At 50.3% G+C, this 25,767-nt stretch overlaps 1 protein-coding gene across 1 annotated transcript; it reads left to right on the plus strand.

Moving 5' to 3' along the window:
- The first annotated feature begins 1,553 nt into the window (after positions 1-1,553).
- Positions 1,554-24,313, plus strand: SYMPK (symplekin scaffold protein). Its single transcript, XM_087971257.1, is given in 28 exon segments — positions 1,554-1,788; positions 2,952-3,123; positions 3,614-3,679; positions 4,246-4,299; positions 4,715-4,788; positions 5,226-5,352; positions 5,818-6,067; positions 6,729-6,899; positions 7,562-7,801; positions 7,924-8,078; positions 8,860-9,010; positions 10,078-10,285; positions 11,554-11,704; positions 12,627-12,862; positions 14,703-14,784; positions 15,787-15,900; positions 16,502-16,649; positions 17,315-17,475; positions 17,561-17,669; positions 17,774-17,874; positions 18,712-18,802; positions 19,021-19,122; positions 20,327-20,514; positions 21,275-21,451; positions 21,943-22,086; positions 22,577-22,736; positions 22,739-22,887; positions 24,006-24,313. Coding segments are annotated over 27 exon segments (3,954 nt in total). The 5' UTR covers positions 1,554-1,788; positions 2,952-3,009; the 3' UTR covers positions 24,237-24,313.
- Positions 24,314-25,767: the final 1,454 nt, after the last annotated feature.

The following is a 25,767-nucleotide window of genomic DNA, read 5'->3' on the forward strand; positions in this document are numbered from 1 at the left end:
AGGGCAATTTTCTTTGGAAAAATAAAAACAAGCCAGACCCGCTTTCCCAAATGTCTTGGGCCAGGGTGCAAAATGCTAAAATTTTCTTCCAGTTTTTAAGTATGTTTTGCTTGTTTAGTTCCGGTATCACTTTCAATGGCTGGACCAATTGGACCGAGGCAAGATGAGGATAGATTTGAGCAGATTTTTCCTTACTGTTTTTTTTTTAGTTTCCCTTTTGTTTTTGTTTGTTTTGTTTTCAATTAATCTTGCAACAATTGTAGACAGTTTTAGCCTCTAGGCCAGGCCTGCATAATAGGGAGAGCCCCGGGGCTACATGCAGCCAGCCAATAATGGAAATCCACTGCTGCCAAACAGATCTGCTAGTGACAGCCAGAGGTGATATTCAGCAGGTTCTGACCAGTTCTGGAGAACCGGTAGCGGAAATTCAGAGAACTGGCAAATACCACCTCTGACTGGAGATTTTACAGTATCCTTCCCCTGCCAAGCCCGCCAAGCCATGCCCACAGAACGGGTAGTAAAAAAAATTGAATCCCACCACTGAGTGACACCCTGAATGATATAGTGCCAAGCACCTGCAACACCGCTCAGAGTGCCAGCACCTTCCCTGGCACTCTATTGCTAAATGCCAGAGATCATGATATCAACTATTTATCCATTATTATTATTATTCGCATTCCTCATTTTTACAAATAACTCAAGGCGGCATACATATGCAACACACCTTTCTCTACCTGTTTTTCCCACAACAACCTGTGAGTTGGGTTGGGCTGAGAGAGAGAAGGACTGGATAGGGCAGGATATTATTTTATTTTTAAAATTATTTTTATTTCTTCTATACTACTTTTATTTTCTGCAAGCCGCTTACAGTCGCCATGAGTAGATGGCTATATAATCTTTCCTATAGTTTTTTTTTCCCCTTTCCACTTTTTAAAATTCAAATATTGCAGTCTTTTGGCATTACCTTGCTTTTATTTACTTTTCTTTGTATCCCACCTTTATTACTTTTTTTTACTAATAACCCAAGCCAGCTTGTTTGTATTTTTATGCCTTTCCTTTCCTTTTGTATTTCAACTTTTCACGGCAGTTGTGGGCAATATGTGTAAATGAGTTCGCTGTCTGACATATTCCTTTTTTTTGTTTTTTTGAGGTAAAGTTTAGCATATTCAAATAATGGTTAGAATACAAAATTCCAAAATACTTTTAAAAGGACAATCCTAACCCTGTCTGAAATATTTCCTGAGGGAAAAAAATAATCCAACGGGGTCCCAACAAGGCCCCTCCTTCTCCTAATGAGAGCGGCGCAATTTCCCTCACATTTTCCCCGAACGTTTATAAAATGGATGCGCTTCCAGGCTCCCCAGAATTCCCCGCGGCGACGCACGTTCCCGCGTGAGGAAAACTACGCCTCCCAGAACCCTTTGCACGGCGCGCCTCCTGGACGATTGGAGCGCGAGACGCCACTCGGTCGTCCCAGGGTGCATTGCGGCCGGCGCTTAAGCCTCCCCCTCCCTCCTCCCCTTTAAAAGGAAAGGGAGAAGCGAGCCGGTCCTGCCTTTGAGGGGTGTCCGGAGCAAACTACGCTACCCAGGAGGCGTTGCTTTTTGCGCACGCGCGGTGGCGCGTCACTCAAGGCGAGGGGGATTTGCGTTTGCCAACCTGAGGGTCTTGCGGAAGCTTGACTAAAAAAATAAAAGGGAAGGGGAGGATTCGGGGGAAAGAAACAGAAAGCCAAGAAATTAGTTTTCGCTTTCTGAGGCGAAGGAAAGGCGCTGCCCGGCTCTGCTGGTAAGAGGAGGCCGTGCTGAAAGAGGCCTAGCAGTTGTCATGGAAACGGAAAGGGCCCGTTGGGCTGTCAGACCCCACCCCCCGGGACGGGGAGGTCATCTCGGGGGGGGGGGAGTCGGGGCGGCTGCGGTGGTTGGACTTTTTTGGGGGCACTTTGGGCGAGATGGCCCTCGGACGGGTCAGTGAGTGGCCTGGAGGCGCTGGACGTACCCCATCAATCCCAGCCAACTTTGTAAACCCCCCCCCCATCATCCCCAGCCAGCCTTCTCATCCCTAGTTAGCCTGTGCCCCCATCATCCCCAGGCAACCTGTGTCCCATCATCCCCAGCCAGTGTGTACAGTAACTATATTGAATCCTAGTGCAATTTTAATGCAATATCAGGGGTTTTCCATTCAATTGTACAGAATGCGAAGGATGGGTGTTTGCGTTCTGTTTTCAAAGCTGTAATGCACACTGAAGAGGCCGTTTGATTTCGTTGTACGAGGTGCAATGACAATAAAGTAAACTAAACTTCCATCATCCCTAACCAGCCCGTGCCCCTATCATCCCCAGCCAGTGCGACAAATGGAAGCCACCCTCCAAAGCATTCTGCCTTTCAGGGGCTCATCCCAGCACCGTTGTGACCCTGTGGAACTCACTGCCACAAGACCCAGAGCGATTGAATGGAGCAGCTCCTGCAGGAGAAATCATAAATACCCATTTGTTAAATCTGCTTTTTAGACCAGGGTTTGCCAACCTCAGCAAATTACCCAACTGGCTGGGGAATAGCAATACCACTTAGACTTATATACCGCTTTATAGTGCTTTACAGTCCTCTCAAAGCGGTTTTACAGAGTCAGCCTCTTGCCCCCAACAATCTGCATCCTCATTTTACCCACCTCAGAAGGATGAGAGGCTGAGTCAACCTTGAGCCTGGTGGGATTCGATCTGCCAAATTACAGTAGAAGTACCTTGCAGTACGGCACTCTAACCACTGCGCCACTGAGGAATCCTGGGAGTTTGGGGGATTCTGGGAGTTGAAGTCCATACCTATTAACTTTGCTGGTTAAGAAACTCTGTTCAACAGTACTTCCAAGATCAGATATTTGCAAGTTACTCTCTCGAATTACTACTAGTTTCTTCCTAGCTTGCTTTAACCAGATGCCCTCTGCTTTCTTCCTAGGCCTCGGTTTGCTCGGCTGGATTTTGTCCATTGTTGACTTGATCGAGGGTGGGAAGCCATGGCGAACACAAGTGGGGTGGGAGACCCTGGCCTTTTACGGATGAGCATTGCCTCCCAGTTCTTTTCGGGAGAGGAAACGGCGGAGATTGACACCATGACCACGTCGGAGAAAGTAAGACTCCCAGGATACAAAGCTTGAAAGGGGACCCATGTTGCCATGATGGGAGCTCAGTCTGGACCCATCATCTTAAAACCTGTTGGGATTTAACTGAGTCCCCATCTTTGCAATTTCTTCCCATCTTCCTCTATAGCAGGAATGGGCAACTAGGGCCCCTTTACGACCTGTGGACTTCAACTCCCAGAATTCCTGAGTCCCACAGAATTCTGGGAGTTGAAGTCCACAGGTCGTAAAGAAAAGGGCCATAATTCCTCCACCCTGTAACTTTGATCCTTCAGTCCGTTTGTTCTTCCAATCACAGTGTCACATTGGCAAGAAAATCATGGCTTTTTTTAAACCAAACTGTTTTCCATTCAATCTCTTTTACATCAATTATTAGAATTTATTACACCCACTATTTTCCCATACATATAATAGACTTCTCTGGATTTTCTTTTTGTTTCTGATACTGATTTGGTTCTTTTTTGTTTTTTTAAATAACCAGGTTGTAGATTTGCTGAATCAAGCTGCCTTAATAGTCAACGAGTCTAAAATCACAATCCTTAAACAAGTGAGTGAAATAACTTTTTCCTTCTCTTGAGTTTGAAACCCGGCTTTCTTCAGTTAAATGGTCTCCTCTCTGGCAAGGCAGTTGAAACCCTGTTAGGGGAGCCGACAGCCTAACTTCCTCCAATTTAGCTTCTATGGGTTTGAATAGCCCAATGGGCTCAGCTGTGGCCTTTTGAGAACTACCTTTACCATGTATTACAGTTATCCTATTACAGTGGTATTTTCTCAATCTTGGCAACTTTAAGATGTGTGGACTTCAACTCCCAGAATTCCCCAGCCAGCATTCTAGGAGTTGAATTCGACATTCTGGGAGTTGAAGACCACACGTCTTAAAAGTTGAGAAATGCTGAATTAGAGGATTAAAATCATAGGTAATTCTGTATGTTAAAGCCATTTTTGCACTCCTGAGTCAAATGAATTAATCTTCAGCAAATTATTAAGGTTGATGGCAGACAGGAAGACTCAACTAGCGATTCAAATACTCAAACGATGTGCCAGAAGGATTTTTCCAGTTTTTCCTTCTTGCTTGCCTGTATTGTTCTTCATTTTCTTTTCTCCTTTTCCCAGGTCCAGGAATTGATTATAAACAAGGACCCTACCTTGCTGGATAACTTCCTGGATGTAAGTTGGCTGGGAATCTTCATAGAAATCTCCTTTTCTTCATAGAATCTGCTTTGTGATTCTTCCTGCCCATAATGTCCACCATTGGAGGGTTTTAAGATGAGATTGTACATCAGTTTGTCTCAAATGGATTAGGGTCTGCTGCTTGGCAGAGGGTTGGACTAGAAGACCTCCAAAACCCCTTCCCACTTGGTTATTCTGTTAACTTGGGCCAACCAGTTGGATTTGAGTAATCCCTTCCAGAATAACCAAGGTGTAAGGAGATGGTGGCTGCTGGAACTGGACTCTTAGTCTCCTTTCTTGCTTGCTCCTGTCTATTACTCAAGCTCTGTTCCAACTTGGCTCACAGTGAGATGTGTTTTTGGTGGGGGGACTGAAAAGGCCAAACAACCATGAAACCCCTTTTCTGTTGTAGGAAATCATCGCTTTCCAGGCAGATAAGTCTGTCGAGGTGCGGAAATTTGTAATCGGGTTCATAGAGGAAGCCTGGTAAGTCCATGGTGTCCTTTTCATTTGTTTATGTATTTATCAAATTTAGAAACTGCCTGTCTCCCTTAAAGAGGGGCTCAGGGTGGGGTACAAATCAAAAACATAAAAACAGAACATAACAAAGTAAAGGCAAAGATAGTCAAAATCCAACACTAAAAGTTAATTAAAAGGCAGAAGGAGGACTTTCAGCATGTCTGGCTGGGGGAATTCTGGGAGTTGAAGTCCGCAGGTCTTAAAAGCTACCAAGTTTGGAGAGCCCTGTTTTAGCCATTTTCGAAAGGCCAGGAGAATTTGCCATTTTGATCCATCCTCATGCTTCTGAGGTAGAGACAGGCCATTTGACCTGGTTCCTGAAGTGCTTCCTTTTTTTCCCTGTAGCGGCCGTAGTGGCTCGTCCTCTTTCGATTCATTTCCGTTTTTGAATTTGTTCTCTTCAGCAAACGGGACACGGAGCTATTGCTCAAGCTCATTGCCAACCTGAATATGCTGCTGAGGGATGAGAATGTCAACGTGGTGAAGAAGGCCATCCTGGCCATGACCCAGCTCTATAAAGTGGCCCTACAGGTAAGCTGATCCCCAGGGGCCAAAGTAGCTCACCCGTGAGAGGCAAACAACCAGAGCCACTTGTGAATAAGGAAAGTCAACTTTATTGTCTCCCGCCTGTGTTACAAGAATCTCCCCAGGCTGCTTTGCTTTTCCGTGGGAACAACCAGATAAGGCTCGCAGCTATACAGGGACTCCAAGCTAGAGCCTCACTTGACCCTTCCTTCCAATTTGACTGGGAGTTCTCTCGACATCTTCCTCACGTCTTGAAATGAAAAGTGGAACCTGAGATTTGCACCATCTTAGAGGAACGGGATGGGCCCAAGTGAACAGGGCACAAAAACCCCCTGAGTGGGAAGTGGGTGGTGGTCACGAGGGTACAGGATTGTGTAGCGAGCGTCCCTTCACTACCTGTACCCCCCTAAACTGGTCTGGCTAGGATGCGGAGCTGCTCACGGGACTCCCTTCCTTTGTTTCGCTGCCCAGTGGATGGTGAAGTCCAGGGTGATCAACGAGATGCAGGAAGCCTGCTGGGAGATGGTCTCGGCCATGGCCAACGAAATCATCCAGCTGCTGGACTCCGACAACGACGGCATACGCACTCACGCCATCAAGTTCGTGGAGGGCCTGATCATCACCCTCTCACCCCGCATGCCAGAATCGGAGGTGCCCAAGCGACACGAGAGCGACGTCAGCCTCGACCGGGTTCCCACGGACCACACGTACATCAAATACAGTAAGGAGCCCCGGTGGCACAGCTGTGGTGACTATTGCAATCCCAGTTTCTCACGTGGCCTCTTGAGAAAATTAATTGCCCACCCCTGGATCAGGCAAAGTTTTTCAATCTTGACAACTTTAAGATGTGTGGGAATTCTGGGAATTGAAGTCCACACATCTGAAAGTTTGCCAAAGTTGAGACACATCGGAAAGCCAGGCTGAAAATACTTTCTGACATTTGGAAGTTCACAGGAGGACTTTGGGGCCAGTTGCTTTCAGCCCAACTTTACCTGTCCTGGTTGTTGTGAAAATCCCATTGGTGGGGGCCTGGGGAGCGTTGTATATGTGCTGCTTTAGGAAAGGCAGGATAGAGGTTTAATCGGCGGAATAATGCATAGGTGATGGAATGTGGTGGGCCGGAGGGAGGGGCTGCATTCCAGAAGAGCCAAGAAACAAGTCAGTTCAGAGAGTTGGTGTGAGAGAGAAAGAGCCAAGACAGCTCCTCCCTAACAGTTCTCTAAGTATAGGCTTGGGGAGGTAGCGGGCTGCTTTAGTGTGGCAAGATTCTGTCTACAGGCAGGGAATAAAAGAGAAGTCCTTCTTGATTCTTGGGGCCTGATAGATAATAGTTTATAAGTTGATTTCTGCTAAGTCCCTTTCTCCCCCCCCCCCCCCCCCAGATGCCCTGTGGGAGGAAGGGAAGGCAGCGCTCGAGCAGCTGCTGAAGTTCATGGTACACCCAGCCATCTCCAGCATCAACCTGACAGCAGCCCTGGGCTCCCTGGCCTCCATCGCCCGACAGCGGCCGATGTTCATGTCGGAGGTGATCCAGGCCTACGAGACACTGCACGGTAAGCCAGCCAGAGTCACTGCATCAGCGGCTTGGCTGTACACTTCAAGTGATCCACGACGTAGAATAATAGAGTTGGAAGGGACCTCGGAGGTCTTCTAGTCCAACCCCCTGCTCGAGCAGGAGACCCTAGACCGTTTCGGACAAAGGGTTGTCTCTTCTTAAAAAGCTGCAGTGTTGGAGCAGCCCCCATGACTTCTGGAGGCAAGCCCTGCCACTGGTTCATCGTTCTCACCATTAGGAAGTTCCTCCTTAACCACCGCGTTACTAACTGAACAACTGCAGTGATGCACTTAAGAACGGTGTGGCGAGAATGGTCATAAAATGGGACATTCTTTGGTTCTTCAGATCGTTGTTATTATGGCCTCTTTATCCATTTAAGCTGCAGGCTGATGCTTGGTTCTCTACACAGATTTAAGGGGATTGTTATAATTGGCTCCCTTAGCCAACCCCAGAGAGGGACTGTGAAGATAGAGGGTGAACTAGAAGTCCCTGTTTCTCTTCTAGTAGTAGTAGTACTATTGACTGAGTAGCCTTGTGACCTTCTCAGGAGTTCCCCCTCTAGTTCCCTCCCTCCAGCCTTTTCCCCCTGGGAGGGAACCCCGGGGGAATCCTTCCCGTTTGTGGGTCTCTCACCCGCTTACGGTTCTGTCCTGCCGACAGCCAACCTCCCTCCCACGCTGGCCAAGTCCCAGGTGAGCAGCGTCCGCAAGAACCTCAAGCTCCACTTGCTTAGCGTCCTGAAGCACCCGGCCTCCGTCGAGTTCCAGGCCCAGATCACCACCCTGCTGATGGACCTGGGCACCCAGCAGGCCGAAATCACCCGCAATATGCCCAACCTGAAGGACTTGCGCAAACGGCCCCGGGACGAGAGCGACCCCACTTTGAAAAAAATGAAGATGGGTGAGAGCGGCCTTCGAAAGGGCCTGGAGGCCTTGCGGGTGGGGGGCGGGGGGGGCGTCCTCTTTCCCCGAAGACTGATGAGGTTCAGCCTGGTGCAACTTCCCTCCTCCTCCTGGTTGCAGAGCCCCCCCTTGAGGAGGACGACGAGGACAAAGACCTGGAGCAGGGGCCGGTGCCCACCCCCAAGCCCTCCATTCAGAGCATCACGCAGTCCGATATAGACATCACAGCCGAGTTTCTGCAGCCTCTTTTGACTCCCGATAACGTGGCCAACTTGGTGGGTATTGTTGGGGTTTAGTTGCTGAACCAGCTCTTGGGGGTTTCTTTTTATTCTGTGAGCATTTTCTGCCCCCGAGATCCTTGGTGTCAGAGAAGCCGAGAACTCCGCTTTAGAGCAGGGCTCTCCAACCCGAGCAGCTTTAAGGCTTGGGGACTTCAACTCCCAGAATTCCCCAGCCAGCCATCCTATCCTGGGAAAGGACTGATCTTATTCTGGAATCAGAATCAACAATTGTCCCTCTGCTGGTGTGTGGGGGATCGGTGTGCTTCTCGCTTTAGTCGTGGAGTTTGGGGAGGGGGGAAGCAATTCAGCAAGTTTAAAATGTCGATGGAATCCACTAGATCACACTACTGCTCCTCCTACGTTATATTGCGCTACCAGCTTTGTATATCTTGGCAACTGGTTCAAATGTATGACGGTTGCAGTGTTCTGGGCTCTCGTGATCCCCTTTTGCAACCTTCTGGTAAGTAAAGTCAGTGGGTAGCCAGATTCACTTAACGACCAGGTGACTAATTGATTCATTGACACAATTCACTTATTCACAGCTATGGCATGAAATGCCGTAAAATGGGGCAAAACTCACTTAACAAATGTAACCTAACAACAGAGATTTTGCTTGTGAGCGGAGGACAACCTGTATAGAAAAAGGATACTAAAGGTTATGGCTTCTCCCCTCCCCTCCCCTCCCTTCCCAATCCATCCCCTCCCCTCTTTCTTGACTTTCTGCTCCTCTCCTGGACCGACCCGGGCTTCCTGTTGGGTGTTTTTCCGCCCGCAGGTGCTCATCAGCATGGTGTACCTCCCAGAGAACATGCCGGCATCCTTCCAAGCGACGTACACACCGGTGGAATCCGCTGGGACCGAAGTCCAGATCAAGCACTTGGCACGGCTGATGGCCACCCAGATGACCGCAGGTGGCCTGGGCCCGGGTAGGTCTGCCCAGGGAGCCTCAGTGGAGTCGCATGGCTGCCATCACAGACTTTGCGGGGAGGGAAGTTGAGGAATGCTCTCAGGTACAGGAAGTGGTCGCCTTATAGCCCTCGGTTTCAACCAGGGGCCTCCAACCTTGGCCACTTTAAGACTTGTGGACTTCAACTCCCAGAATTCCTCAGCCAGCAAAGCAATGCTGACTGAGGAACTCTGCGATTTGAAGTCCACAAGCCTTAAAGTGATCAAGGTTGGTTGAGGAATTCTGGGAGTTGAAGTTCACAAGCCTTAAAGTGGCCAAGGTTGGCTGAGGAACCCTGGGAGTTGAAGTCCACAAGCCTTAAAGTGGCCAAGGGTAGAGACCCCTGATTTAAACAATCACTCCCAAAGTCGCCACGGCGACTGAAGCAAGTGATTTATGACCCCTTTTCACACTCATAACCATCAGGGAGTATCCCCACGGTCACATGATTTGCACTTGGATGCTTGACACCTGACTCCACATTGATGAGGGTTGCAAGTGCCCTGAGGTCACGTGATCACGGGGGGGTCACGCCGGCTAGGGAATTCTGGGAGTTGAAGTCCACCTGTCCAAAGTTGGGAAAGAAAGCCTGCACTAATCCCTTAATGTGAGCGGGTGTCAACTCATAAAGCATATCTATGCCCATCTTAGAGTTGCCAACAGAAAGGGAGTGGGCTTGGAATCGAAAGTGCATTCCATTCATAGTTTTTCAGAGATTGTAACTGGGTGACTGAAGTTTGTGCCGTGCAAAAATCTAATTGGAGAACATGATTGATGACTCTGGGCTATGGATGTGTCCCATTAGAGAATATGAATTACAATACACCCAGAGGTTGGGGGAGGGGGAAACCAGGGTCAAGGGTGACAATGAATTACGTGTCTCAGAGTCCGCTAAACCCAGGCAGTGCTGGCATGTTTACTCCCAATAAATCTTTTTTAAGTTTTGGAAGTTTGGCTCAAGACTCAGGATTTAAATGGGGAAACTGCTGGAATCCCGACAGCGGGGTTGCCACGGTCAGCTGTGAACTCTCCCATTTTCCCTGGCAGGAGTGGAGCAGATCAAACAGGCCAAAGAAGTCATAAAAGGAGAGAAGATAGTCAAGCCGGAAGGCGTCTTGATCAAGCGACGCCTTTCCACCCTTAACCTCGGCCAGGCCATCTCCGTGGTGGGAGCTGCGAGCCCGGCCTCTCCCTCCACGGAAGTCCCGCAGGCCAAGCGGCGCCCGGAACCCATCATTCCTTCCACCCAGCCAAGGTGAGCGCTAGCAGAAATGCTCCATTGTGGCCCAACGGGAGGGTACGAGAGACTTGGCAATACGCAGCCCGACTTGCGGTGTTCCCGAGAGACGAGACAGACGGGCAGAATGTGTGGAAGGTCCTGGCCTGGGAGATTAGCAGGGCCCCACCCCTGTTGGCTTTTCATAAGGCTTTGAAAACCTGTGGGTTTGGATTGTGCTTAGGGCCCTCCTGCCTCTGGGCCTTAGGGATACTCAGCCAAGCGTCTCAGCTGCTGCGTGTATTTCTTTGGGGCGCTTCGATTGTTTGTATAGTTTTAGAATTATAAGCAGCCCAGAGTCATTGCTTGAGATGGGTAGCAATAGAAATGGGATGGGATGGGATGGGTGGATGGATAGACGAGAGGTAGAAAGATAGCTAGCTAGATGATAGACAGACAGACAGACAGACAGCATTGATAGGTAGGTATTGATAGATAATATTTATATATAATATAGATTATATGAAATATACATTGATAGACGGGTATGTGAAATATATATAGATAGATGATAGACGGATGGATGGATGGGTTTTTGCCAATACAGATAGTTCTTGGCTTATGGCCACAACTGAGCCCAGCATTCCTGTTGCTAAGTGAGAAATTTGTTAAGTGAATTTTGCCTCATTTTACCACCTTTCTTGGCACGGTTGTTAAGTGAATCCCTGCAGTTAAGTTAGTAACCTGGTGGTTAAGTGAATCTGGCTTCCCTGTTGACTTTGCTCCTCAGAAGGCCGCTAAAGGGGATCACATCACTCCGACCGTCATAAATGCGAGTTGGATGCCAAGCATCCAAATGTTGGCCCCTCCCTCCCTGACATTGGGGATACTGCAGTGGTCGTAAGTGTGCGAAACAGTCCGAAGTCATGTGTTTCAGTGCTGTTATAACTTCAAACGATTCACTAAAAGAGACTTGGCCACTTTAAGGCTGGCGGACTTCAAACTCCCAGAATCCCCCAGCCAGCAGAGCTTACTCTCTTGCAATCCCTTCCTCTGCAATCTCTCTCCACTTTAGGAGATCTAGAGAGAGAAAAAGAAACAGACGCAGCTGGCTGGGGAATTCTGGGAGTTGAAGTCCACAAGTCTTAATGTTGCCAAGTTTGGGGACCTCTGCACTAAACAAGATGGTTGCACGACTACCCTGCCAACAGACACCCCCCCTGCATTTGGGAGAAGCCCCCTCCTCCCTCTCCCCCGCCAGGCCCCGCCCCCTCTGAAAGGCTGGCCCTGCTGTGGTTGTGCTGCAGGATGGTGGGTGCCAGCGGCCGCAAGAAGATCTTCCGCCTGAGTGACGTGATCAAGCCTCTCACGGACGCCCAGAAGGAGAAGCTCAAAATGGCAGCTGTCAAGCGGATCCTACGCTCCGAGAAGGCCGTGGCTTACAGTGGGGCGGCGCATGTAAGTTGGTGGTCCCCCACCCACGGGCACTGGGCCATTACCGGGCCGTGGCCTGTTTGAAACCAGATGGTGGGAGAGATGGGCAAATGCCACAAACAGGTGTGCCTGAAGTGTGCACGAATGGAGCTTGGTGCGCAAGCCCCTGCATCCCATGCTCGTACGAGCAGAGCTTCGCACACGGGCACAGAAGTGCCTGCCGCTCGTGCGAGAGGAGCCTCGCGTGCAAGTGCAAGCATCCTCGGCTCGCGTGCAAAGCTCCCATCGAGCAAGTGGAGGGCATGTGTACCTGCCACTCTACACATGGAACTGTGCGTGCACCAGTGGTGGGATTCAAATTGTTTTTACTACCGGTTCTGTGGGCGTGGTTTGGTGGGTGTGGCAGGGGAAGGCTACTGCAAAATCCCCCTTCCCTCCCCCCCACTGACCTGCTTTCCAGCTCTGTTCTCCTGTGTAGGGCAACCAAAGGAGACCCAGACAATGGAGCTGGGACTCAATGGGAGGCAGAGAAGAGATGGGGGAGGTGGGGCCAGGTAGAGGCTTTCTCCAGAACTGGTCAGAACTGGCTGAATACCACCTCTGCTCCCTATCCCACTAACCTGCTTTCCAGCTCCCTTCTCCTGTGCAGGGCAACCAAAGGAGACCCAGACGATCAGCTGGGACTCAATGGGAGGCAGAGAAAAGATGGGGTTGGCGGGGCCAGTCAGAGGCGGGATTTGCCAGTTCTCCGAACTACTCCAAATTTCCGCTCCCGGTTCTCCAGAACCCTAACCCTAACTGGCTGAATACCAACTCTGGTGTCTCTCTCTCTCTCACACACACACCCCGAGGTGGAAAGGTTTGGGGCCACTGAGGTCAGTAGAGGGGCCAAGATGGCCACCCTGGGAAACCCGGTGGTGAAATAAGGCGGCCTTCCCTCCCACAGGCCCGGGTGAAGATCCTTTCCTCCCTGGTGACCCAGTTTGAGGTCCCTCTGAAGCAGGAGATCTTGGCCTTCATCCTGGACGACATCCGGAACCGGCTGGACCTGGCCTTCGCCTGGCTGTACCAGGAGTACAACACTTACCTGAGCCAATACCCCACCGGCTCCCTCAACAACTACGATGAATGTCTCATCGGCCTCCTCTCCGGCCTGCAGGAGAAGCCCGACCAGAAGGATGGGTGAGTCGGTGGCTCTGCAGAGCCGGCAAGCTGGATAGACGTGGTGATGGTTGGGGGAGGCTCCGTTGGTGTTTGGGGTGCTGATTTTTTTTTTTTTTACTTCCCAGTTACCAGCAGGGTTCTTAATTTAGAGCTGCCCCCGAGTTTTAGCAAATCTCTCGGGTCGAAGGGGTTGGTTTTGAAATTGGCACAAGAATCAGCTGGATTTGTTTGTGTCCCGCCTTTATTTATTTTTACAAATAACTCAAAGCGGTGAACGTATCCAAAACACCTTCCCCCTCCTCCTTTCCCCACAGCAACCACCTTGTGAGGTGAGTTGGGCTGAGAGAGACAGGCTGGCCCAAAATAACTCAGCTGGCTTTCATGCCTAAGGTGGGACTAGAACTCCTAGTCTCCCGGTGATTGGCCCAAAGTCACCTAGCCAGCTTTCACACCTAAGGTGAGATTAGAACTCCCAGTCCCCTCGTGTTGGATCCTGTATTACCCAGCTAGCTTTCATGCCTAAAGTGGGACTAGAACTCCTAGTCTCCCGGTGATTGGCCCAAAGTCACCTAGCCAGCTTTCACACCTAAGGTGAGATTAGAACTCCCAGTCCCCTCGTGTTGGATCCTGTATTACCCAGCTAGCTTTCATGCCTAAAGTGGGACTAGAACTCCTAGTCTCCCGGTGATTGGCCCAAAGTCACCTAGCCAGCTTTCACACCTAAGGTGAGATTAGAACTCCCAGCCCCCTCGTGTTGGATCCTGTATTACCCAGCTGGCTTTCATGCCTAAGGTGGGACTAGAACTCCTAGTCTCCTCGTGTTTGATCCTGTATTACTCAGCTAGCTTTCATGCCTAAAGTGGGACTAGAACTCCTAGTCTCCCGGTGATTGGCTCAAAGTCATCTAGCCAGCTTTCACACCTAAGGTGAGATTAGAACTCCCAGCCCCCTCGTGTTGGATCCTGTATTACCCAGCTAGCTTTCATGCCTAAAGTGGGACTAGAACTCCTAGTCTCCCGGTGATTGGCCCAAAGTCACCTAGCCAGCTTTCACACCTAAGGTGAGATTAGAACTCCCAGCCCCCTCGTGTTGGATCCTGTATTACCCAGCTGGCTTTCATGCCTAAGGTGGGACTAGAACTCCCAGTCTCCTCGTGTTGGATCCTGTATTACCCAGCTAGCTTTCATGCCTAAAGTGGGACTAGAACTCCTAGTCTCCCGGTGATTGGCCCAAAGTCACCTAGCCAGCTTTCACACCTAAGGTGAGACTAGAACTCCCAGTCTCCTCGTGTTTGATCCTATATTACCCAGCTGGCTTTCATGCCTAAGGTGGGACTAGAACTCCCAGTCTCCTGGTGATTGGCCCAAAGTCACCTAGCCAGCTTTCACACCTAAGGTGAGATTAGAACTCCCAGTCTCCTCGTGTTGGATCCTGTATTACCCAGCTGGCTTTCATGCCTAAGGCGGAACGAGAGCTCACCATCTTCCAGTTTCTAGCTTGGTGCCTTCAGCACAAGACTAAACTGGCTTTCCTGGTTTTTCCTCCTAGTTTTAGAATTATTTTGAAGGGACAACAATTGTTTGAAGACAGGGCGTCAGGTTGCCCCCTCTCCTCTGATAAAACGTCTGATGATTTTGAAAAGGCTCCTCGTCAGAACGATATCCGTGTAAATCATTTAAAAATCTTGTTCCCTCCGGTGTCCTCTGTTTTCATGGAGAAGTTTGTCATCAGCTTTTGCTGGCTGAAATGGTGCAGCTCACTTGTTCTAGTGGAAGCATGACTTAGGTTGATCTTCTCCTGATCGTTCGCTCTAAATTCTTGACTTTCTCTGGGTTTGCTTCCATCGTGTCCCTTGTAGGATCTTCACCAAGGTGGTTCTTGAAGCCCCCCTGATCACGGAGAGCGCCCTGGAAGTCATACGCAAGTATTGTGAAGATGAGGTGCGTCTCCCAAGACCATAACCCAACTATGTTCCTTCAAAGAGGGGACTGGCAATTCCAGCATCCCCAGCCAGGGTGACAAGCAGAAGTCTTTTCACTACCTCAAGGGTGGGTCACTATGGCCCCTTTACGACCTGTGGACTTAAACTCCCAGAATTCCTGAGCCAGCCATTCTAAGAGTTGAAGTCCACAGGTTGGACTTCAGTTGTGATGACCCAAAGGGGCGTGGCACAAAGGCAACCCAGTCAGATAATCAGCAGGAGTCCCTTTATTAGCTCCAACTTTGCCCCCAACGTCCTGGTTACCTTCTGGCTGGAGAAAAACTCTCCCAGGAACAGCCTTTGGCTGCAGGGAATCCAGTCCAAAACGTGGGCAACAAAAACTGTAACTATAAGTCCAAACAAGCCAAACTGAAGTAATTAGTTTGGCAAGGCAGGAGCAAGAATTCTAGACTTGAAGGTACAGCAAAAGTCACACGGTTGGGAAGAAGCCAGGAACACAGATAAGCCACGACAACACAGGATAAAGTCATGTTTACTCCCAGCAGCCTGCCGCACTCAGCTTGCATCTCTTTTAAACTCTCATTCCCAGCTGTGGATAATGAAGGGAATCAGGGCCCTGTCCTCCCTGATAAGCCATGCAACCCACCTTGCTCCCTTCTCCATTCCTCCCTGCGTGCCCTAGGATGAGGAGGGGGTGGGCCTGGGCCTTCCTCTGAATGCCCAGCTGTACTGTGCCCTTCCACAGTTTCCTCCACAGCCACCGGACCCCCACTCCCACTCCCTGTCAGCTGTTCATCTTCCTCCTCGGATTCAGACTCCGATGGGGACATGACATCAGTTGTCTGGAATGAGACACCTAAATATTTATCACCCTACGAAAAGCATAAGTTGGGGAAAATTAATATTTTTAAACTTGTTAACAATATTCATGGGATTTTTTTTCCCCTTCCATCTTTGGACCGGAACGCATCCTGGTGGTTTCTTCTGGGCTGCTTTGCAGAGCCGGACATATTTGGGCATGTCGACCCTCCGCGATCTGATTTTTAAGCGCCCATCCAGGCAGTTTGAATACCTGCATGTCCTGCTGGACCTCAGCTCCCACGAGAAGGACAAGGTGAGTCTCCTGCCCTGGGACAGTCAACCTTCGGGCCCAAATGTCTCAGGTACAGCTCTTTTAATGATTTTAATCCTAAATTTTCCGATACAAGGCAGTGTTTGACTTACAACAGTTCATTTAGTGACCGTTCAAAGTTGCAGCGGCCGTGAAAAAAAGTGATTTTTGACTGGTTTTCCACACTTGGTGACCATTGCCATGGTCACGTGATCAAAGTGGCTTGGCAACCGACTCCCATTTTGGAAGGTTGCAATGTCCCAGGGTCACATGATCCCCTTTTGGGACCTCCCGACAAGCAGAATCACTGGGGAAGCCAGACTTCACTTAACCGTGTTACTAATTTAACAACTGCAGGGATTCACTGAACAACTGACAAAGGTCGTAAAACGGGGGCAAAACTCACTTAACCTCACAGGATGGTTGTTGTGGAAAAAATACACGTTTTCACATTGGATATGTTCACTGCCTTGAGTTATTTGTAAAAATAAAATAAAATAAAAGCAAGATGTAAATAAGACAAGTAGAAGAAATCAAACCATCTCGATGCTTCTTGCTGGATTTGAAACTGACCCTTTCAGGGCTGGTTGTGCTTCCATCTCAGGTTCGTCAGCAGGCCCTCCTCTTCATTAAGCGGATGTACGAGAAGGACCACCTGCGGGAATATGTGGAGAAATTTGCCCTGAATTACCTGCAGCTGCTGGTCCACCCCAACCCTCCTTCCGTTCTCTTTGGCGCCGATAAAGATACAGGTAATTAGTCCCGACAAGGAGATCTTCCCACAGGCCTTGGTTGCCTTCAGGCACAAGTAACCAGATCTACCCATGGAAAGTTCAAGCTCACTACTTGATTACGTTCTGCCCACTCTACAGGAATCTCCCCATACTGTCAAGCCTTTGCACAGATAGATAAAGTTGTATGGAATGTAAGGAGGTGGTCAGTTCTGGACTCCTTGCAGCTGCGCAAGGACTCAGGACTAATTCCACACTTCCCCTCTGCTTGGCTGGGTTTTTAGGAGAAAATCAGGCAGAATTGGGGGCAGGGTTAAGTGTGCCATGAGCCTAGAATCCTTACATTCTCACAGTTTTAAGTTCCACCCCTCTTCAATTCCATAAACCCTAAATTGGGGCCTGGTACAGGTCAACGGAATTCAAGAAGGGTTGGATTTAGATCAGAGGTTTCCAACCTTGGCAACTTTAAGACTTGTGGACTTCAACTCCCAGAATTCCTCAGCCAGACTTCTGATTTAGACCATTTGTGGGAACGTAACGATTCTAGGCCAGTGATGCATTTAACACCGCCTCCCCAGCTCTGCCTGCTTTTCTCTTGCACGTGTTTCCCAACCAACCTCCCTCCCTTTGTCTTCCCAGTCATGGCTACCTAGCCTTTTCCTTTTCAAACTTCCTTCCCCTCGCAGAGGTGGCCGCCCCCTGGACCGAGGAGACCATCAAGCACTGCCTCTACCTCTACTTGGCCCTCCTTCCCCAGAACCACAAGCTGATCCACGAACTGGCGTCTGTCTACACGGAGGCCATTGCGGACATCAAGCGCACCATCCTCCGGGTGATCGAGCAGCCGGTGAGTCAGCGGAGATCCCTCCTCCTGGGCAGAACGGCTCCCCTTCCCTTCGCCTCCCTCGTTGCTTATGCTTCCCGATTTCCAGATCCGCGGGATGGGCATGAATTCCCAGGAGCTGCTGAAGCTGGTGAAGAACTGCCCCAAAGGGGCCGAGACTCTGGTGACCCGTTGCCTCCACAGCCTGACCGATAAAGGTACGTCATCTTTAGGAGGGGGGAGGAGGAACTCCTGATCACTTGACCCGGGGCACTGGGGCTCTCCGGCCACTCAAGGCCACCGTGGTTTTTCCCCTCTGCAGTTCCTCCATCTCCAGAGCTGGTGAAACGAGTCCGAGATCTCTACAACAAAAGGCTCCCGGATGTCCGATTCCTCATCCCGGTTCTCAACGGCTTGGAAAAGGTACCCTTTGCGTTCTCCCCCGTTTCACATTTTTATGGAGTTGTAAGATAAATAAGATACAAGATGCAAAAGTAAATAGGACGGTGGGGAGGAAGAGGGGGAAGAGAAGCAAGGAAGGATAAGAAAAATAAAGAAAAATAAACATCTGATGCTCTCAGTAAAATAAGTTGCAGTAAAATAAGGCATGTGTCAACTCATAAAATATTTCTATGGTCTTTTTAGAGTTGCCAGCAGAAAGGGAGGGAGGGAAAGGGGTTTGAAAGAGCAGTGCAGCAGCTTGGCAAGCGAAACTGCGTTCCATAAATGTTTTCAAAGATAGTAACTAGGTGACTGAAGTTTCTGCGGAGCAAAATTCTAACTGGAGAGCCTGATTGATGACTCTGGGCTATGGATGTGTCCCATTGGAGGATATGAATTACAATACACCCAGAGGGGTAGGGGGAAAAACCAGGGTCAAAGGTGACAAGGAATGATGTGTCTCAGAGTCGGCTACACCCAGGCAGCGCTGGCATGTTAACTCCCAATAAATCCTTTGGAAGTTTTAGAAATTTGACTCAAGACTCAGGATTTAAATGGGGTTAAGAATCCTGACAGCACGAACGTCAAATCACAACTTTTTGTCCTTTGTTGTACCCTTTGCATTCTTCCGTGAGGCCACTCGAAGGTGCATTACAGGGAGTCCTCCGCTTATGGCCACCATGAGCCCCCAAGTTTTTGCGGCCAAGTGAAACATTTGCTCAATACATTTTTCCTCGTTGTAAAAGTTAGGGAGGGCTAATAGCGGCCCATTTGTGCTCTCTCTCTCTCTCTCTCTCTCTCTCTCCCCTCCCTTTGTAGAAAGAGGTGATCCAGGCGTTGCCCAAACTCATCAAGCTGAATCCCATCGTGGTGAAGGAAGTGTTTAACCGGCTCCTGGGAACCCAACATGGTAAGAGCCCATCCTGACTGCAAACTCCTTGGGTTTGGGTTCCCCTTGCAACGGGGAACGAATGCCAAGACCAGGAAAGGAAGCGACGGAGAAGGACTTAGGTCGCCAAACCGAAGAAATGGACCCAGCTGCTTCGTCTTCCGGCAGATCATGGGCCGGGCTCCCTGGGCTTCTGGAGATCCTGCGTGGGCTAATTCCTCTCGCTGTCCTTTCAACAGGTGAAGGAAATTCGACGGTTTCCCCCCTCAACCCCGGGGAGCTGTTGATCGCCCTGCACAACATTGATTCCACCAAGTGTGACATGAAGTCCATCATCAAAGGTTGGCTGCCTCTGGGCTTCTGCTTGCCTTCCGCTAGATCAGTTGGGGTACATGGTTCCCTTAAAAGGGGCACCTGGGTGTCAGGATTCCGGCAGTTTCCCCAATTAAATCATGAGTCTCGAGCCAAACTTCCAAAACTTCAAAAAAAAAAAAAAAAAAGGATTTATTGGGAGTTAAACATGTCCGGCACTGCCTGGGTGCAGCTGACTCTGAGACACATCATTCATTGTCACCCTTGACCCTGGTTTTCCCTCCATCCCCTGAGTGTATCATAATTCATATTCTCCAATGGGACACCTCCATAGCCCAGAGTCATTAATCAGGCTCTCCAGTTGCGGCAGAAACTTCGGTCACCTAGTTACTATCTTTGAAAACATTTGTGGAATGCGATTTTGGTTCCCAAGCTGCTGCACAGCTCCCCCTCCCTTTCTGTTGGCAACTCTAAAAAGACCAGAGAAATATGTTATGAGTTGGCATTGGGTGGGTACTACAACTCCCAGAACTCTAAAGGCCGTATTGACTGAAGTGTCCCAATTTACTCGGCGCTGGATTGGCCACCCATTATATCCGGTAGGGTACATAGTCGGGCGAGCCTTGGAATTCTCACATTATTGTGGCTCTGTGTTTTTGGTTGCTGCCCTCTCAAGGAAACACACAAGCGTGTGTAGCCTCTCATCTGGAAGGGACTTTGGAGGTCTTCTAGTCCAACCCCCTGCTCAGACAGGAAACCCTACATCAGTTCAGACAAACCCCAGAGAAAGCTATCACAATTGAAGAGGCTAGATTTATTATCACAAGGCTGGAAGTTACCACAGTTGAAGATTTTGGGGATTGTACGGTAGATGAGCAGGCTGAGCCCAGGGAGGGAAGAGTCAAACATGTCATCAGCCTCGAATCTTGTTAATCAGCCCTCCTTGAATTCCTTGGGCTCTTCTATCTACACCGAATTGCTTGGGCCATTCAGATTCTTGTCCCGAGCTTAAGCTTGCAATAAACCGTTATCATTTATTTGTCTGGGTTTCTGATTTCCTTTGACAGGAACCAGAACAATCTAAGGATTCCTTAACATCCCAGTTGAGGCTCTTGTTTCTTGGAGGCACCTCAAACTGATATGTTTGTGACCCGTGTGGTGGCCCCCCTTTTGCATTCTCCCGTTTTTTCCAGAGCGGGCTTTTCTCACCTTCCTCCATTTTCCTGCCTGCAGCGACCAACCTGTGTTTTGCTGAGCACAACGTCTACACCTCGGAGGTGCTGGCCGTGGTGATGCAGCAGCTGATGGAGCAGAACCCGCTGCCCATGCTCCTCATGCGGACGGTCATCCAGTCCCTGACCATGTACCCCCGCCTGGGCGGCTTTGTCATGAATATCCTCACGCGCCTCATTTTGAAGCAGGTGAGTTGGCGGGGCGGGGCAGGGAAAAGAGTCTGGGGTCTTTTAAGAAGCTGGGTTTCAACCATACAGGTGAGTCCTTGACTTACGACCACCAACGAGCCCCAAACCTCTCTGTCACAAAGCAAGGCAGCCCTGGTCCCATTTGGCAAACTTTTTAGGGGTGGGGGTGGTCATGGTTAAGCAAATTGCCACCCTTCAATGACTCGGTTTGGTTTGTCTGGAGCTCCCTTGGCATGTTGCAGTCCCAGGATAGCGCAACCCTTGTGAGTGGGGGTTGCCAAGCCCCCAGAGTTCGCTCCCGTGAGCGTGGGGATGCTGCGGCCTTCCTAAGTGTGAGAACTGGACGTAAGTCCCCTTTCCCCCCCAGTGCTGTTGCAACTTTGAATGGCCGGGTAAGGAGTGAGTGGGCGGGGAGCGTTCCTGCGGGGGCCAGGTGGGCGGTGCAGCCCTGTGTTTTGGCGCAGCCTGGATTAATTGCTTTGTGTGTGGGGGGGGGGTGCTCTGGGGGTGAGATTTCTCTCTGGCCCATCAAAATTTTCTTGTGGCCCACCAGTGGTTGGCGACACCGCTGTTTTAGCTTATCATATTTTGCCTTTTTATAATGTTGTACTATTTATATAGGTGTTTTTTTTTATATTGTAAGCTGTCCAGAGTAACCTTGTGATAAGATGAACTGGGTGGATGGATGGATGGATGGATGGATGGATGGATGGATGACTCAAGTTGCTCAGCCACATTTTTGAACTCTGCTTCTTCCCAGGTGTGGAAGTACCCCAAAGTCTGGGAGGGCTTCATCAAATGCTGCCAGCGCACGAAGCCCCAGTCCTTCCAGGTCATCCTCCAGTTACCCCCACAGCAGCTCAGTGCCGTCTTTGAAAAATGCCCAGAGCTGAGAGAGCCTCTGCTGGCTCATGTCCGCTCCTTCACCCCCCATCAGGTAGGCACATCGTGTGTATGAGGAGTGAAAACGCAGAATATATATCCCTGTGCACCATTTGCCCTTTTAGCTTCAAAATATACCCTCAAATGAAGTTGCTGGGACAGAACTGGATCAGAGTTAGAGTTAGAATTGTTCTTTATTGGCCAAGTGTGATTGGACACACAAGGGATTCGTTTCCAGTGCAGAAGCTCTCGATGTACATGCGAAACAACAAAGTGGTCACAATAGATATTGATTGGAAAAGGTAATAGGAAAGATGACTAGGATGGTAGTAATAATACACCCCCTACTCCATGGGTAAATATCTTTAGGCATGAGACAGTGCTGTGAGAATTAGGTGTTAAGTAGAAGTGGATCTAGGCCGTTAGTTTAAAAGCTGAACCCAGAATGATCTTGCATTTGTGTTTGATAAGTAACTAACCTTCATTTGGCTGCCTGAAGTCCTGCCAGTTGACACCGTGTCCTCCTTGCCTCCCCCCCCTCCCCAGCAAGCCCACATCCCCAATTCCACCATGGCCATCCTGGAAGCCACCATCAAACAGGAAACGGAAGGCAAAGAGCTTCAGCCCCCGGAGGAAGGGAGGGGCGGCCCGGCTCCCTCCAGGACGAAGACCCTGAGAAGAGAGAGGGAGGTCAGTGCTGTGAGGATGGAAGGGGCGGGGGGGTTGAATTATTGCACTGGACGCTCGTAGGATTGTCCTGAATGGCAACGGCAGAGGGCAAGAGTTTGGCATCAGGTGGGCCCAAAGGGAAGCGGGAGTTGTGGGAAAGCTGCCACAGGGAAAGAAAAATCTGGGTTTTGCTTTCCATTTTTTTGGTTTGGGTTTGGCAAAGGACTGAAGCAAAACCTTTTAAAAATTGGGATTTCGTTTTCTGGATGTTAAAGGACTCCGTCCATGAGCTATAAAACAAGGGTCTTCCAACTTGGCAGGTTTAAGATTTTGTGGACTTCAACTCCCAGAATTCCTCTGCAAACATGACTGGAGGAGGAATGCTGGGAATTGAAGTCTTTTTTTAAAGTGGCCAAGGTTGGAGACCCCTGGCTTGAACAACCCAGATCGCTGAAGGCGCCGAGAGCATCTTCAGAGGATCCTAAAACCAAATCTGCTGGGTCCCCCCCAGGAGGACACGGAGCCCCAGCCCCTGCTGCCTCGGGTGTCCCAGGACATGATCGCCCTGCGCCTGGCCCAGGAGAAGGCCCTGAAGCGCCAGCTGGAGGAGGAGCAGAAGCTCAAGCAGCAGCAGCAGCAGCAACCGCCTCGCCCTGCCGCCTCGCCCACCCCCTCCCCGCCGAGGAATTGGTGGACCTCCCGGAAGATGTGCCCGAAGCCGAGACCCCCACCATCTTCATCAGCATGCAGGAGGAGGAAGAGAGCTTTGGCGGGGAGAACTCCCTGCTGGATTTCAGCTTGGAAGGGCCCTGGCCCAACAAGGTACCCCCCTCTCTTCTCCGTTTTTCTATTGATCTTTTTAGCTTAGCTCGCGTCCCACCACCTTGGCGGTGTTTTGATGAATAAATCAAGCCGAGGTAACGCATCTTCCAACCTCCTCTTCTGCCCACCACAACCACCCTGTGAGGTGGGTTGGGCTGGGAGTGATTGGCCCCCCAAATCAGCCAGCTGGATTTCCTGCCTAAGATGGGGACTAGAACTCACCGTCTCCTGGTGGTTTGCCCAGTCACCCAGCCGGCTTTCATGCTTAAGGGCTGGAACTGGAATTCACCGTTTCTTGGTGACGGGCCCAAAGCCAGCTTTGGTGCCTAAGGCAGGACTAGAACTCCCAGCCTCCTGGCGATCGGCCCAAAATCACTCAGCTGGCTTTGGTGCCTAAGGCAGGACTAGAACTCCCAGCCTCCTGGCGATTGCCCAAAATCACTCAGCTGGCTTTGGTGCGTAAGGCAGGACTAGAACTCCCAGCCTCCTGGCGATTGCCCAAAATCACTCAGCTGGCTTTGGTGCGTAAGGCAGGACTAGAACTCCCAGCCTCCTGGCGATTGCCCAAAATCACTCAGCTGGCTTTGGTGCCTAAGGCAGGACTAGAACTCCCAGCCTCCTGGCGATTGCCCAAAATCACTCAGCTGGCTTTGGTGCCTAAGGCAGGACTAGAACTCCCAGCCTCCTGGCGATCGGCCCAAAATCACTCAGCTGGCTTTGGTGCCTAAGGCAGGACTAGAACTCCCAGCCTCCTGGTGATCGGTCCAAAGTCACTCAGCCGGCTTTCATGGCTAAGTCCAAACTACAACTCACTACACCTCCTGCTTTCTAGCCTGGTGCCTTAACCACTAGACCAAACCTGGCTCTTTTAATGGAATATACTGAATTCTTGGGGTTGGGAGGTTCTTGCTGTCCTCAGGGAAAACAGTTGCCCCCTTTGACTCCGATTCTGGCTGCCGTCATCACACCGTTTCCCAGCCCAAAACCAGGTTCCTTCTTCGGGCTCCTATTTGGCCCCAAACCAAACATTTTGTCTGAAATTCCCCGCTTGGCTTCCAGTGGATTTTTTCCCCACATCCAGTTCTGAGTCTGATGGATGTCGCCTCACTTTCCTGCAGGAGCTGCTCAGCAAGGAAGCGGGCGGCGGCGGTGGCGGAAGCAGCTCAGACGAGGGGTCTTCCAGCAAGACCCCTGCCCCGGCCCCAGCCCAGCCCACCCCTGTCCCAGACGAGCCGGCTAAGACAGACAGCCAAGCAGCAGCAGAGGCCGTCTCAGCCAGCCCTTCGGAGGAACCCCCGGCAGCGCCATCCAAGCCCGCCACTGAGGAAGAGGAGAAGATGGAGAGCTGATGGGGGGAGGGGCTGGATGGGTGGGAGGACGGGAAATAGGGGTCTCTCTGCCTTCCCAATAAAGCATCTCCCCTACCCTTCCTGGCCCTGGTGTGCTTTCTGCAGAGGGAAGCCCCCCCCCCCCCCCAAAGAGTCCAGCCACTTTCCTACCAGCAACGGGGGGAGGCTCTCCATGCAGGCAAACTGAGGGGTGGGCGGGGGGGGGGGGGAGGATTCCTGCTTTTGCCCAGGGGGTCTCCAACCTCAGCAACTTTGCAACTTGTGTGGACTTCCACTCCCAGAATTCCCCAGCCAGCCGAGGGTTGAAGTCTTGATTATCATTTACCTTTACAACATGCGTACAATGAGATTGACAGGCTTGACCGATGGGCCCTATCCATGGAATTTCATGCAGAGAAAAGCAAGATTCTACACCCAGGCAGGAAAAAGCAAAGGTGTAAATCAGGGGTCTCCAACCTTGGCCACTTTAAGCCTGGAGGACTTCAACTCCCAGAATTCCCCAGCCAGCAAAGCTGGCTGGGGAATTCTGGGAGTTGAAGTCCTCCAGGTTTAAAGTGGCCAAGGTTGAGACCCTGATGTAAATGGAGATTTAGGTGAAACCTGGCTTCAGAACAGTCACTGGGAGATGGAGCCTTAATTGCTTCAACAGGAGCCAGAAATCTGCAGCAGCTGCCAGAAAGGCTAATGTAATCCTTGGTATGAGCCAAGAGCAAACGCTTGAACACGAGCCGTGGTGGTGCAGTGGTTAGAGTGCTCCAGCTGCCTGCACTTCGCCAGTTCAAATCCCACCGGGCTCAACCCTTCCATAAACATAAATATATAAACCATAAAAATATATAATATGTATATAATATATAAACCATAAAAATATATAATATGTATAAAATATATAATATATAAACCATGAAAATATATAAAGCTATTGCTTACATAAACAGGCATTTTTGCAAACAGTTTTGCAAAAACGATGTTGAGACTTTGGAAACAATGTAAAAGAAAAGCAACAGGGGAGAGTAAAACATGGGAAGAACCGTTGCTGGTATCTCTAGTGATAGCAGCCTTCCCAATATTTGAGGGGAAAAAGAGGACAAGAAGCGGACGGGTGGAAAACCCATCAAGGAGAGAAGCAACCTGGAACTGAGGAGGAGAAACTTCCAGACTCTTGAAACAATTAACCTGTGGAACGACTTGCTCCCCAGAAGTTGTGGCTGCTCCAACACTGGAGGTTATTAAGAAGAGATTGGACAAGTCATTTGTCTGAAATGGTCTTAGGGTCGCCCTGCTTCAGCAGGGGGCTAGACTAGATGACCTCCAGTGAACCTGAAGCGATAAAAAAAGTAGCCCAGGCCGGAGACTCCCATGCTATGGGCGGCGCCTGCGCAGAGAGAGCTCCGCCCAGGCAGCCGGGCGCAGCCTCCAGCTCTTTTAAATCGTTGCCAAGGCGACCTCCGCCCCGCCTCCTCCCCGGGTGGCCCGGCCCAGCCGTTGCTCGGCAACGTCCCGCTCCCTCGTCTCCCGCCTGGACCTCGCC

Source organism: Notechis scutatus, chromosome 8 (genome assembly GCF_049901735.1).
Source record: "Notechis scutatus isolate UNSWTSFEM ecotype Mainland chromosome 8, rNotScu1.2, whole genome shotgun sequence".
Taxonomy (NCBI): domain Eukaryota; kingdom Metazoa; phylum Chordata; class Lepidosauria; order Squamata; family Elapidae; genus Notechis; species Notechis scutatus.